This window comes from Oryx dammah, unplaced genomic scaffold, assembly GCF_014754425.2.
Source record: "Oryx dammah isolate SB20612 unplaced genomic scaffold, SCBI_Odam_1.1 HiC_scaffold_5, whole genome shotgun sequence".
Lineage (NCBI taxonomy): Eukaryota > Metazoa > Chordata > Mammalia > Artiodactyla > Bovidae > Oryx > Oryx dammah.
Window position 1 is genome coordinate 16,224,109 of NW_024070189.1, and position 19,351 is coordinate 16,243,459.

The following is a 19,351-nucleotide window of genomic DNA, read 5'->3' on the forward strand; positions in this document are numbered from 1 at the left end:
TGCCAGCTCGCTAATTCTAAAATCTTACTTATGTGTCATTGACTAATTACTTTAGACTTTGAAATTTATATTGTCACCTGGTATCTTGATATTCTTTATTAAATATGAACTTGGATGGATATTCCTTATAAGAATGGATCTCCAACTTCATTGTACAGAAGAATCACATGGTGTGTATATAGGAGAAACACATGAAGCGCTGCGCAAAAGAACTGAATCACATCCAGGAGGATCAGGCCTGGTGATTTCAACAAATTGCCCACAAAAACTTTGGAATTACTGCTTTAAAGGTTCAAAGAGTACTTCTTTCTTTTATGGAACTGGTGCTTTGCTTCGAAGCTGGGTTGGTTTTCCTTTTTATTCTTCCTTCCTTTTTGCTTTCCCTCCTCTAATAGAGTCCTATTTCAATAAAGATGTAGTTGAAAACATTATCTTAGATGATAAGAACCCACTGTAATATGTTAGTTTTACTGAGAGGTTTCTTAGATGTATTTAACATTCCTTGTCCTTTAGGTGTTCAATGAGTAATTTTTGGTTGACTGGTTATCAATCTTTCAGTTAATACGTATTATTTAGATATATCCTATTAGAACAATCATTAGCAAAGGAAATAATAAATGAACCATATAATTTCTCAGGGACCTCCTGCTTTTCTCTTTAAATGCTCCAAATATCCAGACCAATGTGCTTTCCTAATCAGTAAATTTAGAAGCAGGACTAAAGAAGGACTTTAGTTAGCATTTATAGCACCCATGCCAGAGAATGGATGTCTGCAATTATAGTAATTAATAGTAGTTGTTAGAACATAGGAGAATCCCAGTACACATGTACCTTGGAACTTTTAAAATGGGAGGGGGCTGTTCTCACACTTCAGTGTACATCAAAACCCCTCCAGTGAGTTCTGGTTACACCAGAGCAATGGGCCTCACCCCCAGAGCTGATGGCTCCATTGTTCTGGGATGGAACTAAGGAATCTGAGTTTCTAACAAGTTCCTGGGTGACACTGATGCCATTGGTCTATGGACCACACTTGGAGAACTTTGCTGTATGGAAGAAGCAAGCTTAAAACAGAGAAGCAAATGATTCAGAAGCTACCACGGGGAGTATTAAAGCTGCTGCTTTTAAAAATTTGCTTGTTTTAGTTGTAGCTTTCCACTTGTTCCCCCATGAACAAAGTTCCCCTGAAACTTTGATGTAAAAAGTCAACAAACCTATCTTAAGTGGATAAAATCTTTGTTTATGGAATGTACTTTTTAACATTCAGGCCCCCAACACACCCCCCTGACCACCCCCATCAGACACACAGAGAGTAGTGCTCTTAGTCTATCAGGGCCTGGTATACAGTCTAGAATCCATAGGTAAGAAAACTGAGGTCCAGAGAGGGAGGAACGTAGTCAGAAATTGCTAGGAAGATGCAAGTAGCCACTTGTGCTAAGCCCTTGTCTCTTTTCCTACTAGTAGCCTAAGTTTAAATTCTTAAAGAGGTGGGAATACCAGAGCATCTCACCTGCCTCCTGAGAAACCTGTATGCAGGTCAAGAAGCAACCATTAGAACTGGACATGGAACAATGGACTGGTTTGGTATTGGGAAAGGAGTGCGTCAAGGCTGTATATTGTCACCCTGCTTATTTAACTTTTATGCAGAGTACATCATGAGAAATGCCATGCTGGATGAAGCACAAGCTGGAATCAAGATTGCCGGGAGAAATACCAATAGCCTCAGATATGCAAATGACACCACCCTTATGGCAGAAAGTGAAGAGGAACTAAAAGAGCCTCTTGATGAAGGTGAAAGAGGAGAGTGAAAAATCTGGCTTAAAGCTCAACATTCAAAAAATAAGATCATGACATCCAGTCCCATCACTTTATGGCAAATAGATGTGGAAATAATGGAAACAGTGACAAACTTTATTTTCTTGGGCTCCAAAATCACTGCCGATGGTGAATGCAGCCATGAAATTTAAAGACACTTGCTCCTTGGAAGAAAAGCAATGACAAACCTAGACAATGTATTAAAAAGCAGAGATATTTTAATACATGCCAACAAAGTTCTGTATAGTCAAAGCCATGGTTTTTCCAGTAGTCGTGTATGCATGTAAAAGTTAGACCATAAAGAAGGCTGAGTGCCAAAGAATTGATGCTTTTGAACTGTGGTGTTGGAGAAGACTCGTGAGAGTCCCTTGGACTGCAAGGAGATCAAACCAGTCAATCCTAAAGGAAATCAATACTGAATATTCTTTGGAAAGACTAATGCTAAAGCTCCAATACTTTGACCACCTGATGAAAAGAGATGACTCATTGAAAAAGACCCTATTGCTGGGAAACATTGAAAGCAGGAGGAGAAGGGGACGACGGAGGATGAGATGGTTGGATGGCATCACCGACTCAATGGACATGAGTTTGAGCAAGCTCCGGGAGATGGTGAAGGAACAGGGAAGCCTGGTGTGCTGCAGTCTATGGGGTCACAAAGAGTCAGACATGACTGAGCGACTGAACATCAACAAAGCCTAAGTTTATATCTTCCCTCTTTACCTTGTAATTTTATTTCAAGTTCCCATTATTCAAATACAGGCTAAATATTTACCTGTTGTATGACTCTGTGTGCATAGTCACTTAGTCAGGCCCAACTCTTGCAGCCTCATGGACTGTTGCCCGCCAGGCTCCTTTGTCCGTGGGATTCTCCAGGCAAGGTTACTGGAGTGGGTTGCCATTTCCTGCTCCAGGAAATCTTCCTGACCCAGGAATCAAACTTGGGTCTCCTGCGTTGCAGGCAGACTCTTTACTGACTGAGCTATGAGGGAAGCCCCTTTATGACTATGCAGTTAGTCAAATCACAGCTAAATTACAAAGTCTCTATTTAGAAAATAACCATTTAACAAAATAAATATTGAAAAAAATCACTTTAAAAATGATATTAGATTAGTATGTCTTTAGACCTCCCCCCTTTGTTTTCTTTTAGCTTTTTATACAGGTCGCTTTAATTTGCACATTCATTAGCCCCGTTTTTGTTAAGAAATTGTCTCCCTCCTCTACCCCTTAGCTTCTCAAGTCATTTTGGGAATGTTCCTCCAGGTTACAGAAGTGCATTTGCTAACAACTAGTGGCATTATGGAGAAGGCAATGGCACCCCACTCCAGTACTCTTGCCTGGAAAACCCCATGGACGGGGGAGCCTGGCGGGCTGCAGTCCATGGGGTCGCTAAGGGTCGGACACGACTGAGCAACTTCACTTTCACTTTTCACTCTCATGCATTGGAGAAGGAAATGGCAACCCACTCCAGTGTTCTTGCCTGGAGAATCCCAGGGACGGGGGAGCCTGGTGGGCTGCCGTCTGTGGGGTCGCACCAAGTCGGACACGACGGAAGTGATTTTGCAGCAGTGGCACTAGGTAAAGCCTCCATGAAGTTCATTCTGTTTTTGTGAAAGCATGATGAATTCTATGGAAAGCATTCCTTTTCATCTTAAAAGATTCGTGTTCTCATGTCAAGAGGAGCATGCAAGAAAGTGTTTCAGACATAGTACCATTTAAGAACCTAACTTAACATTGCTAACCAGAGTTGCTTTGTAACCTGGATTGTACCCAACTGTTATTTGACGATCGCAGCGTATGACTTGTGCTGCTAGAGTGTGTAGAAAATGTCCTAAGAATATCCATCTGCAAGCTGGAACATTGTAAGTATGAATACATGTGCTTATATGGCAGAGAAGTAGAAGGCGATGTCATGTATTAGCCATGTAGGAAAGTGTAGACTGGAATGTTGTTTCAAATGTAATCAACTCACCTTTACTGGAGAGCACCAATTAGTAACAATATATTTAAATCATGATTACTTTTAAACCTTGGGGAGAGTCTCTGCCCTAATGACAAATATTGGAAGATGCTCAGAAATAAAGGTCAGAAATACTGGTTCTAGTCACATATCCATCATTTATTAGGCCAACCACTCTGAGCCTCAAATCCCTCATCAGTAAAATGAAAATAGCAGTACTTGCCTTTCTGCTTCACAGACTCTTAGTGGAAACCAAAGTATATAATGTATATATATGCACTTTCAAATTCTGAAGCTCTATATAAATAAATAGTTTTTAACTGCTTGGTCTTTGCTAAGATAACTGTTCCTTCTTACTTGCCAAAAGTTTGTTTCCTTCTTTGCTACTAATGCTTCTTAACAAAAATTTCAGTCCCCGAATTGACAATTTGATTCTTTAGAGTCTGCTGTGGTCTCAGTAGCAGCAGAAATAGATAGATAGATAGATAGGTAGACAGACAGGCAGACAGATACTGAAATCGATTGCTGCACTATATAAAATAAGTAACATGAAATCATAGAATAAAAGAAAACTTGAAGATTATTTGGTGCAGTGAATTCTGAACAATTATTTTAATCAGAAATCCTTGGTTCAAACAAAATCAATGAGGTAACCCAATGGATAAATCAGATGGGAGCAGAGGGGCTTCACTGAGGTGGAGTATGGAGTCCTGTGGAAGGTACAGGTGCTCCATGTAACCTCGGTTTCTCTTCAGAACACAGGTGACATTGCTCCTGGGCTCTTGGAGGTGAGGGATGTGTAGGCAAAGCCTTGCATTGATATTAATAAGCAGAGCCACCAAGCAGAGTCGTTCAAACTTTTCCTGGTACAATGTGATTTAGAAAGATTTCCATGGAAATGTTCAAATATTAAAAGTATTATCTTTTGAAGAATGTAGTTTTCATTTTACCAATAAGCATCCTAAAATGCATGACTTTTGATGATAGATAAAAATGGCTATGGCATTGCTATGGTATAGGAAAAAAGTAAGAATTCAGAGTGAGAGGGGGAATTATAAAAAATAGACTATAACTTTAATGTAGAAGGAATTAGACCAGAAATACAGATAATCCATAATTTAGTGTAGTACTTTGAGATTGGAAGAAACATTGAATTTCTTCATGAAATGACTGTAAGTGAAGAAAATGTGCTTAACAACATGAAAAATATAGCAATTTTTATGAGACTTCTTGGTTTTGAATCCAGATTGAAAAGGTCTTTAATATTTTAGCTGCTTTTTCTGGTTTGTTTTATATGCTGTTTAGTTCAAAGAGATTATGTGGCCATTTTTAGACTTGCTGATTTTTAAAAATTTTGAATTTGTCCACTGATTGAATATTGTCTTAGAATTGAGCAACTGAAAATTATTAAAGAAAGTATTCAAATACTAAAGTGATAAATAAATCCAGAAACATATACCTGCCAATATAAATCACATAAGTAATTTTTAAATTTGTAATAAAAGTTTCAGGCATAAGCAAGACATCTTAGGAGGAATATTGAGTTTATTCTGTTCTATTATACCTTAGTTTTTTAGTGAGCTGAAACTCAGTTATTTTCTCTTGTAGAAATAAAAAAGCTTTTAAATTGCTTGAGAACTAAAAACCACCTGTAAAATCCTTTTGTAAGATGAAAAAAAGATTTAAAAAAATCATTACTGACAATTGTTAGCTGTGTTTATTATGATTTGTAATAATAAAAACTTTGAAGCAGCTGAGACAGAAAAAAACTGCCACCAATTAAAAATTACATATCACAGTGTGGGTGAGGCCTTTTATATTTATATATTTGTACATATTTAAACACAAGCATATTTGACACGTGCAAATATTCTTCGATAGTCTTCAAGCATCTGCTTGTAATTCTGAGTTGAAAACTAAACTTTATTTTGAGTACACACCTCTTTTACACAGCAACCTTAAATTTACGAGATGATCATTTCATCAGTATTGATTATATAATTATTAAATAATTAATAATCTATTAATTATTTTTAATTTCAAAAACCTGTAACTGCCTATTTTTTATTTTTGAAAAACTATAGCAACAGAGGAAAGGGTCATGCCAAATGTGGTGTTTTGGTTTAAAGCACAATAAGCTAATTCTGTTTTCCTTCACCACAAGTTTCAGACTCAAAGTCTACGTCTGTCAGACGTACACAGAAAATCACACCTTTGGAGAGGAATCGTCAGCATCACATTGATTGAAGGGCGAGACCTCAAGGCGATGGATTCAAACGGGTTGAGTGACCCCTATGTGAAGTTCCGACTTGGGCATCAAAAGTACAAGAGCAAGGTGACCTATCTCTTTTGTGTTCCCGTCAGTGCTTGGAAGGCAGTGGTTGGTTAACAGCCACACTCTTTGAGACATGAGAACACTGGGCACTTTTTAATGCTTTACAGAACCACGTTTGAACATTACGTCAGGAAACAGGATCAGAAATTGTATTGTGTTTCTTTTTGTTCTATGTGACCTTTGGTAAACTGTTGCTCTATGTCTCAGTTTCTTCATCTATCACGCAGAATAATACTAGAAACTATCTTTTGGGAAAAAAAAAAAAAAAAAAGGCTGGAGCAAGCCCAAGTCAATGCCTGGAGCATAAAATGCTCAGAGAGTGTTGGCTGCATCTGATACTAGCACAGAAACTACAAATAGCATCATTTGATGTGCAGTAAAGATCTTCGCGCGGCACTCAGTACTCTGAACCATTTTATTCAAACTGCCTTACACTGATGAAGATTGCAGGGTTTTAAAATTTTATTCAGAAATCAAAGGGCCAAGTTTCTGCTGCCACTACAGCCAAGTTACTTTGCCTCTCCATACTCCCATTTCCTCATCTGTGAGAATGAGAAGGAAAATACTGCCTACCTGATAAAGTTATTGAGAAGATGGGATACTATATGTGAAGTATGTAAAGGGTTTAAAATATTGCTTTGCCCAAATGAATAATCAGTTGTAGTAGCTGAAGGAAGGGGAAGAGTAAACACTTTGTATAATAACACATATTATTAGTAATAACATATTAAATAATCATTATTAACACAAGTAGTAATAATTAGTGAAGGTCATAGTTGTCTATATGTGACAGTTACATTTATCTGAGTTATATCTAAACACAACCTCTTGAATGATCAGCTTCTCCAGCTAGTATGCATTGATAACTTGGGATAATTGATTACATCCATCTTGTATTAAAAATCACTTTCGCCTTTGGGAATATCTTCACCTTTACATACAATTTTTGTGAACGTTTCATCAACAGCCTGCCCAGGTTCCTTTTGGCCCAGGGGCTTCTCATCAGTAATGTAGACAGTTAGAAATACCGCAGAGTGATTTGTTAGCAGGCTGATGGGTCACCTTGCTGAGTGTCCCCACTGAAGGAGAAGACATCACTTCTGACCTATAGGAAATCATATGGAGAAAAAATCCTAATCAACTGAAAACCTAGGCTTTTTTGGGCCAAACAGGTAAAACAGTCCACTCCCCCAAACACTGCAGGAGTTCATCTGAACCCAGTTATGAGACATTCGAATTATCATAGTATCCATCCAGTGTCATCTTTTTTTTTTTTCTGCATTGGGCTTAATAATAACACTCTAAAGAAAGTACTGATTCCCTAAAATAGATACCTATGATCACTTTCATCTTGTCCTTTATCAATTAACATTATTTCCATGTTCTGATAGGCTTAAAACATTACTTATTTTTATAGTTCTGCTCTTTAGGTGTGAAATATGAAACCCAGCTATGGACACGTGTCTCTCTCTGCTCTTTCTTCCCATGATGTATTGCAGATTAATTTCAGATTATGAACTTTAAAAATTGTGATTCATTTGCATTACCTCTGCACATAACATACTTCATTGCTTTCAAAGTCTTTACATCTGAAGATCTGTCTCTCATACATTAAAAAGAGAAAAGGCCACTACAGGCCCTCCTGCTAAAAAGAAAGAATAGAGAAACAAATATGAATGAATGTTGTGCAGCCCAATGAGGGGCAAAATTTAAAACACATCAGTATTGGGTCACTTTATTCATTGATCCCACCAGCTGTCTTATCTAAATATTTGAAGGTACAAAATTGCACATCTGATATCCTTCTTGTGTATGCAACATGGAGATTACATACACACACACACATGCTCATATTAATTCACAAGCATTTTTGGCATAGCGCTTTGGGGCAAGAGATCTAAAACTCTAATCAAAGACTTGAGTTATAATCTAGCTATTAAAACTTAATGACTGTGGCCTCACTTAAACTTTAGGTCTTGGTTTCTCCATGTATAAAATGAGGATGATACGTCAGTGTTGTCATTCTAAGATAACAGTTTGCCTGGCCACCAAAACCTTACTTTTCCCCCCTCCTACAGAACTTCGTTGTCTGTTTTCTTCACCATTCTGTTTGAATTCTATGGAAGATGGAAGTAAGAGGGGGAGAAAGAAACTCTAGAAATCCTCATCTCCCTTTTCTATAAGATCACAGACTTTGAGTTATATCTTCAGGCATTAACTGGTTATGCAAAACAAGTGCTGTTATCTGAGTGAGCTACTTCACTTAGAGACTGTTTGCCCTTTCTATATAATTTGTGTCTCTCATCTATTGTTCATGATGAGGAGAAGGTGCCTCTTGGTCTTTAGGACATGTCTTTTTGAGTTCTTTCAGGGCATATGCAGTAAAAATGCTGACCTCTAATGTCCATCATTTCTGGAAGCTCTCATTCAAATCTCACATGTTTTTCTAGGTAGTACCTAAAGTTTGATTTATGTCTCAAGTTGCATTTTTTAAGACTGATACTGATGAGATAGTAATGACATTTTGGTTTTTCCAGATTATGCCCAAAACATTGAATCCTCAGTGGAGGGAACAATTTGATTTTCATCTCTATGAAGAAAGAGGCGGGATCATTGATATCACTGCCTGGGACAAAGACGCTGGGAAAAGGGACGACTTTATCGGCAGGTTTGTGCAATTTGGTATTTTTGATCCATCCTAGAGAGGGTAAGTTTTTTAAAAAGAAAATTTAGTCTAAGTCTGGTATTATAACTGATCTTCACTGTTTCGAAGCAAGGGATCTTACCATGGGAAAGCAAGGCTTGGGTGAACTGAAAAATAGATTTTGAAGACTAACCAGTAGGTGGCAGTTTTGACCAGTTGACGGACAGGCTACTTGAATTTGATATCCAGGAATTTTCTCCCAATGTTCGGGACATTGTGCATGAACATTATAGGAGCTGAGAAAGAGGAATCTCCTTTGATGTGCAATGCTTAAAAGGAACAAAGAGCATATTCATAGTGTGCAAAGTAACCGGAGATAATATTGCTTTTCATAAAGCATATTGTGACCGTAAAATGTGTTGTTTCATCCAGGTCCCTGCAAGGTAGAGAATCTTGATAATCTCCCAGGAGTTCACAAATCTCCCAGGAGTTCACAAATCTCCCAGGAGTTCACAAATCTCCCAGGAGTTCACAAATCTCCCAGGAGTTCAAGTGTTAGTGAAGGAAGTGTGTAGGTGAGGCAGATCCATGTTAATCTGATAATGCAGTGAAGAAAAGAATATTCTGAGGCTTGCATGACATCTCTGCAGTTAGTTCAGTCACGTCCAACTCTTTGTGACCCCATGGACTGCAGCACGCCAGGCCACCCTGTCCATCACCAACTCCCGGAGCTTACTCAAACTCATGTCTGTTGAGTCGGTGATGCCATCCAACCGTCTCATCCTGTGTCGTCCTCTTCTCCCGCCTTCAATCTTTCCCAGCATCGGGGTCTTTTCCAAGGAGTCAGCTCTTCACATCAGGTGGCCAAAGTATTGGAGCTTCAGCTTCAGCATCACGACAAGCTTATTTTGAAAAACTGTTTGAATTATATGATTGTTTTCTTACTTTTACACCTATTTTTGTATTTTCAGTAGTTACATATATGTGTCTTTATAGCAAAACATATTGAAATGTCAATACTGAGATAAAACACAGTGTACAGAAGAACTTGTTAGTTTAAAACCTTCTTCCTTCATTGTAGTTCACATGGTTTCCAGGTCTCTAAACATACAACCTGAAGAAATACACACATACTAATAATAATAAAGGGGATTTTACACTAGGGGAACAAAACACAGGAATCCAACCCAATATATGTATCTTTCTGTCTTTTTCCTATTCTAAGAAATATGTTTTAAACAATAGTTTTCTTCATAGGATTACAGGCTGAGAGGTCAAAGATGAGCTTCAGTTAACCTTTAATATTTTACTTACAAATGGAACTAGAAAATCACCACTAATCTTATGCCATGTTACATTTCAATCCTTTTTAAATGACAAGCCTTTACTGCATGTGTTTTTCCCTCTAGTAAAATACTGTTTTCAGGGTTTTCTTAATGTTCTATCTAGTTCTTTTGGGGCTGTACCACTAGCTTGCTGCTGCTGCTGCTGCTAAGTCACTTCACTCGTGTCCAACTCTGTGCAACCCCACAGACAGCAGCCCACCAGGCTCCCCCGTCCCTGGGATTCTCCAGGCAAGAACACTGGAGTGGGTGGCCATCTCCTTCTCCAATGCATGAAAGTGAAAGGGAAAGCTTAAGTAACAGTAAAGATCTGTTCATACAAGGAATACATTTTATTACAAATACGTCTGTTTCTTTTTCCCTCAATATGCTATGAGCTATTTCGAGGAGATACTGTTCTAGCTATTCCTTGACTCATTCATTCATTTTCATAATTTTTAGCAACATTAGCTGTATTCGGTAAACATCAGAATGACTGCCATGTGTAACTCACTACCTCAATCTCATTGCTTTGTATTCGAATTTTCTTATATGAGTAAAATCGTGACATTAATCATAAAATGTATTGGCTTCTTGTACTTCTGGGTCCACACTCCATGAAGTCCTTCTTATCCTATTTTCCATTTTTTCCATGATACCATCTACCCCTTTAATGACTCTTCTTTCTGAAAGAAACCTCCAAATTTGGAAATGATGAAAATTTCTAAGCCCATTTTTTAAATTTTTGGTTGTGCTGGGTTTTCATTGCTGTGTGCGTGCTTTCTCTAGTTCCAGTGAGTGGGAGCTCCTTTTTATTGCAGTGCACGGGCTTCTGATTGCAGAGGGTTCTCTTGTGTTAGAGCACAGGCTGTACTCTGGGCACATGGGCTTGAGTAGTTGCAGTGTGTGGGCTTAGTTGCCCCGTGGAATGTGGAATCTCCCAAGATCAGGGACCAAACCATGTTCCCTGCACTGGCAGGTAGAATCTTATGCACTGTACCACTGGGAAAGTCCTCTCAGCTCATTTTTCACTGACCTTTCCCTTTTGCTCACTTGATAATATTACGGATTCTTCAAGGGCAGGCCTAATTATTTTAAGAAATGTTTGGCAGAGAGGTAGCCCTATGTATCCCACTTCATCTTGTTTCTATGGGTTTGTCCCTGCTTTGGCAATTTTTGAGAGAACAGTGATAAATGGCACTCTGAAGATTATAGTGATTGCTCTAGACAACTAGAGAGCTAAGAAGGTCTCATGAAGTGTGGAAAAAGAGAAGAAATCCATTTTTGGGGTTTCTAGGTTGGAGAACATGTGCAAGTCCTCACAGGTGCTGGGTGATTGGTGTGCCCTGAGAGGGCTTGGAAGCTCCATACCCCTTACCACATACCTCCCATGCATCTCTTCCATCCAGGGCCATATCCTTTTCTAATAAACTAGTTATCTAGTTCGAAGTGTGCCCCACTCTTATTTTTTAAGTTGTTGAAAGTGCTTCAGTTCAGTTCAGTCACTCAGTCGTGTCCGACTCTTTGCAACCCCATGGACCTCAGCATGCCAGGCCTCCCTATCCATCACCAACTCCCAGAGTCCACCCAAACTCATGTCCATTGAGTCCATGATGCCATCCAACCATCTCATCCTGTTGTCCCCTTCTCCTCCTGCCCTCAATCTTTCCCAGCATCAGGATCTTTTCAAATGAGTCAGCTCTTTCACGAGGTGGCCGAAGTACCGGAGTTTCAGCTTCAACATCAGTCCTTCCAATGAACACCCAGGACTGATCTCCTTTGGGATGGACTGGTTGGATCTCCTTGCAGTCCAAGAGACTCTCAAGAGTGTTCTCCAACACTACAGTTCAAAAGCATCAATTCTTCTGCGCTCAGCTTTCTTTATAGTCCAACTCTCACATCCATACATGACCACTGGAAAAACCATAGCCTTGACTAGACGGACCTTCTTGCATAGTTTCTGGCTTGGGCTCTGCATGGGTTGTTGGATGACTGCTTCATGCCCATGGCTATTACATAGGAGAACTTTATAAGCAGGATCAAGGAGGCCTACTCCAGCACCCTTATTGCTTGGATGGACACAACTGTGTGCTCCACTTCCCAGTATCTTGGTTAGCTTAAAACTGGCTTAGATGGAGAGTCAAAATACTACATAAGGATTTCTAAAACTCTCATTTATTTTGAATGACTTACTTTTATTTCCAGTTACATTTTTGTTGGGAAGACCCCCTGGAGAAGGGAATGGCAACCCACCCCAGTATTCTTGCCTAGAGAACTCCATGGACAGAGGAGCCTGGTGGGCTACAGTCCATGGGGTCACAAAAGAGTTGGACACGACTGAGCGACTAACACTATATGGCGTCAGCTTCACTAAAAAATTCACATTTGGTCATCTATCAAATATAATTCCCTATGAAAGCAATTTGAGCCAAGAATTTTTACAGAAAACAGAGCACAGGTAGACAAGAAGACTCTTAAGACCACTTTTGAGTATCAGTTTGAATCCTTTTGCATAGTAAAGGGAATTATTGTTGAATCTGGGGTAATCAAAGATGGACATTGTATACTCTGCTAATTTAACAAAGATGCCTGTGGCAGAAAAAGGAAATGACTATGGCAAATACCATTATTTTCAATCTAGTTGATGGCCAGAAAGCAGCTGAAAGTCTTGATCACTCACTGTATACTTACTAAATTGTACTTTACACACATCCTGCTGCTGAAAAATAATATATTACTAGATCGAAGTAGAAGGCAAGTAGACTGGCATGTGTTTATGTGAAGGTTGTGTGGTAACAGTCAAAATAATGCACATTATAATAGAATTCCTTGATCCTAGAATAGTTTAGAAGAGAATTGACTTACCTTCTAATTAAATTTGAGTTCGAAGATTAAAGTAACAGGAGCAAAAGTGTCATCATGGTCTTCTGTGTTCTTTTGCAAGTACTGTTGCAACATTCTATGTCTATATTAAATTATTTTTAATTAATTTATTGAAATATATTTTACATGAAACATGTAAACTGAAGGTGTACAACATGTTGATTTAATACATGTATATATTGTAATACAGTTGCCATTGTAGCTATAGTTGGTGCCTCTATCATGCCACATATTATCTTTGTGTGTTTGTGTGTTTGTGTGTATGTGGAAATAATTAAGACGTGTCTCTATTCACTTAAAAGTTAGAGACTTCTGGGAGTTGGCTGGTAGCTGGTGAATAAATTTAAAGTTGGCTGTGGAGGGTAATGCTGTTCCATTGATGTCTATTAACTGTTTTTAAGGATCCTTTTTGCTCCTTCTCAAGTACATGAGACATCTTCCCGCCTCAGGACCTTTCCCTCCATCTCCACATGTCCACCTGTCTAGCTTCTTTACCTACTTTAGATCTGTGCACAACGGTGATACCTGCGAGGCAGCCATCCCAACTCTATGTAAAAATGAAACTTCTTTTCCTTGACGTCCCATTTCCCTTTTCCTGCTTTGTTCTCTGCATCAAGTTCTATCACCATTGGACATACTATGCATTTCGCTCATTTTATCGTTTACTTCCCATCTGTAGAAAGTGAGCTTCATGAGGGTGGGAATTTTTGAGTCGTGTTGTTCATCGTGGCATCCTCAATACCTAAAAAAGCATATGGCAAATAATAGGTGCTTAAGAAGTATCTGCTAAATTTAACTTTACACACCTGAAGCTTGATTGAATGCTGGAATGATGGCTCTTCCTTCTCTAAATAAATATAGAATTTGACAACAGATGTTAAGGCAACAGCAGTTAGAACTACATGTCTTAGTGGAAAGTATAGAGTTTCAGTATAATTAAGAAAGATATTTGTATATAATTCAAAAGGGAGAATTAATGAATTAAAGTGTTAAAGTGTCTCAGTAATCTTTGTACTTGAAAAATACTGAGTGGTTACATTTGAAAAAAATGCCTATCCATTTACAAAGATATTTATAATTTTTTATCATAATGTCTAATGAGTTAATGCTGTCTGGTTGTTAAATTTTACCAAAAAAATTAAATGTACTATAAATGGAAAGAAACAACAATAATAATGTTTTACACTGTAAGGGGAACTATTATGTACTTTAGCTCAATATTAGGGTAAAACAAGGGTGGTTCATATTTTACCCATTTTGCAGGTGCAAAAAGTGAGGTGTTTTTTAGGTATAGCCAAATGGTTTAGCGACTGCTCAGCTAGTATGAATTTGAGGCAACTTATCTGAGATTCAAATCCAGGATTCCTGACTTTAGAATCCATGCCCCTTTCACTTTGGTCTCATAGTCACTATGTTCTGGAGCCATTAAGCGCTTGATAAAATACCAGGTGGGCAGTAAACCCACTTGGATGGTGTGCACCATACTGCAAGTTTGAACAACAAATTTTACCTGTCGCTGAACTACAGGTTTCAAGTGAAAGTGAAATAATGTTAATCTGCGAGTAATTATTTAACTTTCTGATCACCTGCATTTTGGCAGGCAAGACGGACTGCCACCTTTACGATAATCAGCTAATAAATCCTCATGATTGTTACACTTTTATGCATAGCAGTAATCTGAACAAATTGGCTGCTGACAGCTGTGGTAAATTGCTAAGAATGAGTGCTGTCAGAAAACAAGTTGTTTTTATGAACGTGCAGAATACGTAAATCCCATGTTAAGCAATTTCATTCAGTCGGAGTTATTTGCAATCCAATATAGCAAGATTTATAGCATTATTTATTAGTGTGCAAAATGCTTGTTTATCTTTAAAGCGGCATTGATTTGGTGCCCATATATTTTCAGTTGGTGGATTGCTCCTAACTTTATTTGCTGCATTGTTATCAGGACCAAGACATTGATACTGCCCACGACAACAGAGTGCTACAGATGCAAACTTCAGTAAGAAAGTTCTATTTTAACACAATTTTTCTTATTAATATATAAGAAAAAAAGTTATTCCGAATGGGCAAGTTCTGGGTGAAGAAAAATGCTTTCAAGTGCTATGACCATAAAAATAAATCTGTGGCTCTGTAATTTAATGCCAAAGGAAAGAGAATGTGGAATGAGTAGGCATACACATACATCTCTCTAGGTACAGTGTGGAAAATGAGGAAACAGCCTTTGACTTTGTATATTAACCAAGTTAATGTTTGGTTAATATACAAGGACATTGCATGTGAGCATTTGACACTCTATAGGTTCTGATTTGCAGTGATTCTTATTTGTGATAAATACTACAGTGATGATTCTACTTCCTTCCTAAATCAGAGTAAAAGCAATCTCTGCTTCATTATTAATTTGAAAGCATAAGGTAACTATTCAGAAAACTCTAAACTGAAGAGAATTTTTAATGGAATCATTGTGTTTCACTGTTTTCCTTACTAGGGACTGAATGAAATATTTCATTTGGGAGGTAGGTAATGTTTCAATAAAGAATGGAGTGTCATTGATTCTTGTCTTGGTTTGTCGTAAACTCAAGTCAAATATATTAAGATTTCAATCCATTTTCTTTCATGACTTACTATTTTTTCTTCTGAAGACTTTCTCAGAAAGTTTATACTCACTGCAGTATTTTATATATGATAAACAAAGTTTCCAAAGACTGTTTCCATGCACCACTGTGGGTATGTTAAGCAGCTTACCTTCTAGGCAATGAAGGGGAACCTCTCAAGTTTGTATTAATAGAAGTATGCTCTGATAAATCCATCTCCCCAAAGAGAGTTGGACAGTGATAACTGCTGACAATAGAAAAGCAGTAATTGCATTAGCTTTAGTAACGTCAGGTGGCATGTACCTGCATCATCATGAAACTTGAAAAACTTTAGTGGTTACCTATTGAATTCTTCAAAATGCAAAGATTCTAAAGAGTTATCTATCATATTGATTTATAATATGAGATCTTACGTGTTATTTGTTTTACCAGTATAAGTAGTTCTCAAACAATAAACCTCAAAAAGTTTTCTAATTTTATCGATAAATTTGGTCCACATTATGTAAACTATGTTTTTAGAAATTCTCCCCCACAAAAGAAATCCTATAGAGGCTTGTCTTCCTGTCCCGAGGCTTTGATTTTGTTTTATTTTGTTTTTTAATTAATTGATTTTTTATTGAAGGATAGAGGCTTTGTTTTTAAATGTTCTCTTATCTGGAGGGCTTCGTCATATCATGAGCTAGTACTTCAGGGCACAACACACACTTAGAAGTTCCTTGTTAGAGGATATATGAATTTCTGTTGCAGATATTCTTCCTGATAATTTAAAGCTGATTTTGGCGGAATTTTTGTTAGACCTGATTATGCCACACCCCCGGTTTGTAAATCAGAATCAGAATGTAGCTGACACAGAGCTGGGCGAGGAGGAAATGTATCAACTCTGGGTGTTCTTGTCCATTATTCTGTTCACTTATGCTTGTCCAGTTAGCATAATCTTCAACCCACAGTTTCTTTACAGGGATCTTTTATTGTTTTCATTTTTGTTTTATATTGGAGTATAGGTGATTTACAATGTTGTGTTAGTTCCAGGTGTACAGCAAAATGATTCAGTTATACATATACATACGTCTTTCTTTTTCATATTCTTTTCCCATAATGGTTATTACAGAGTACTGAGTAAGTTCCCTGTGCTGTGCAGTATATCCTTGTGGATTACCTATTTTATATATAGTAGTGTGTATATGGAGAAGGCAATGGCAGCTCACTCCAGTACTCTTGCCTGGAAACTCCCATGGGTGGAGGAGCCTGGTAGGCTGCAGTCCATTAGGTCATGAAGAGTCAGACATGAGTGAGCGACTTCACTTTCACTTTTCACTTTCATGCATTGGAGAAGGAAATGGCCACCCACTCCAGTGTTCTTGCCTGGAGAATCCCAGGGACGGAGGAGCCTGGTGGGCTGCCGTCTATGGGGTCGCAAAGAGTTGGACACGACTGAAGCGACTTAGCAGCAGCAACAGCAGCAGTGTGTATATGTTAATCCCAACCTCCTAATTGACTGGTATCTTTTAAAGCCATTGTCCATTTTGTGAGAATTGGTTCAGTTAAAGCTAGATGCCATAATCTGTAAACCCACCTCCCTGGGCACGTATCATATGGACTGCGGTTCAGTGGAAGCCAGTCAACAAGTTCAGGGGTCACTGTCAGCTCCTCTATGCCACTCGAGATACTTGCCAGTCGCATGTGACATGATGCACAAGCCACCAGTATGAATGCAGGTATAAAATATTTACGAAGCTCGAATCCTAGTTTTATTTTTTTAATTTTCTGTCTTATTTTTAAATTAAAAAATACATAAATGCATCCAAATAGGCCTAACATTTGCTTCCTGCACCTCACATGTACATCACTGGTGCTAATCACAAAACTTTTATCTGGGTTGGTGACTGGTTTAGGCATGGCAGATGGAAAGGTGGTGAGAAAAAAGTGATAAGAATACTGAACATTTTCTCCCTGAACTTAGGGGAAAATGTCACCAAATAAATGTGATGTATTCCTTTCACATGGCCAAGTAAGTGTATATAGTTTTTATAAAGACCAAAGAATTTCAAGCTTTGATATGGAAATCAGAAAATGGGGTTTGAGGTCTTAAAACCATCACTTAATTTCCCTGAGCCTCAATTTCCCATTTGTGGAATGAAAGAAACACTCAAATCTCTTTCAGTTTGAGTCTCTTTTGATTCTTCTATTGATAATTGATTGATGAGTTGAGTTCGGTTCTGACAGTAAATTCTAAAGTTGTTCAATATCAAACTAAGGCATATGAGATAATAAAACTATATAGTGTTTACATAGCATTTTCATCCTTTCACAGTAGTTTTTCATCTGTTGTTTCTGTATGCAAAGAGAAGGCATAAATGAGGAAAGCTGATGCATAAAAAGTTTAAGTGACTTGCTTAATATCACAATGCTAATGAATAATTCAGCTTTATTAAAACTCTGATGTTCTGAATCCCTGACATAAACTCCGAAGCCAAATAACTTCACTCAAACAACACACTGGGTCTGTGGTAGTTCTGCAAATAAGGATGTGAGAAATCACAAGGCTTACAAAGGGTTCAATCCCTCAAATTTAACAGACAGCTGATGCATAATACAATTAATATAAATAAATAGTTAATAAATGGGTGTTGGAAAGAAATCAATCCACTTTCTAGGAAGACAATATAGAAATGGTAGCATGAGCAAAACTGCATGCTGATTCTGACTCTGCCACTATCAAAATGCGTAGAATTTTGGCCTCTCTGAACCTCCATCTCCTCCTCTGTAAGTACTTTAATACTTACAGAGCACCGACTGTATTCCGGGTGTTGTACTAGGTGCCTGCCCTTGAGGTGTACCAAGAGATGGACAGAAAAAGACAACTGCTGGTTATTGCCATGAGAATTAGTTAAAAATTAGCCAAGCAAGGATAGGTAGATACATCATCTCAGGTAGATGGGGTTGCTTCCTTCACGACAGAACACAAAGAAGCAGGTGAGCCTTAGCATGGATGGTGGGAGAATTACAGACCATCAGGAATTACTGAAATAGCAAGTGTAAACCAACAAGTACACACCCAAGCTGACGGTAGGTTGTGGAGGATCCCATTGCCTTACTAAAGAATTTTCATAGATAGTGAGAGGCCAGGAGTGGGACATGGCCAGATTTGCTTCTTGGATATCTGTAACTGTCAGGGTTGAATCGTGTTAATGGTTTTTGCATTAGGCCAGGTTCCCTACGGCTTCCCTGTGGCTCAGATGGTGAAGCATCTGCCTGCAATGCAGGAGACCCAAGTTTGATTCCTGGGTCGGGAAGATCCCCTGGAGAAGGAAATGGCAACTCAGTCCAATACTCTTGCCTGGAAAATTCCATGGACGGCAGAGCCCGGTAGGCAACAGTCCATGGGGTTGCAAAGAGTTGGACATGACTGAGCGACTTCACTCACAGGTTCCCTAAGACACAGAGCTTGAAGCAGTGATGAGGTGTTGGTGCTTAAATGGGAGGTACAATCCCAGGCACTGAGGGTGAGAGAGAGAGAGAACACGAGGCAGAGAAGATTAGAGAGTCACACACAGTGATGTGTTACTGGGCTGGCCATGTTCCCAGAGTTTCAGAAACCCCATGGTTGCTCAGCAGCTGTGCACCCTTGACCACATGCGCACAGGCAGGCAAGGTGGAGAATCCTGCTTTTGGAATGGTTTGTGAGAGAGGGAAAGTTGTGGGGAGTTACCTTCCCATCTCCTATGCCACTGATCTAAGTTCACCCCATCAGGAGAAAATGTCTATGTGATTTCATCTGGTTTCTTTAGCAGTTGACCAGGAAGC

At 38.6% G+C, this 19,351-nt stretch overlaps 1 protein-coding gene across 6 annotated transcripts in view; it reads left to right on the forward strand.

Moving 5' to 3' along the window:
- MCTP1 (multiple C2 and transmembrane domain containing 1) overlaps positions 1 to 19,351 on the forward strand; it is a 565,543-nt gene that overhangs the window by 344,210 nt on the left and 201,982 nt on the right. For all 6 annotated transcript variants that reach the window (XM_040241502.1, XM_040241504.1, XM_040241505.1 and 3 more), the window contains 2 exons: positions 5,934 to 6,104; positions 8,642 to 8,772. In XM_040241502.1, the coding sequence (XP_040097436.1) occupies positions 5,934 to 6,104; positions 8,642 to 8,772 (302 nt within the window). The remainder of the gene's footprint in view (positions 1 to 5,933; positions 6,105 to 8,641; positions 8,773 to 19,351) is intronic.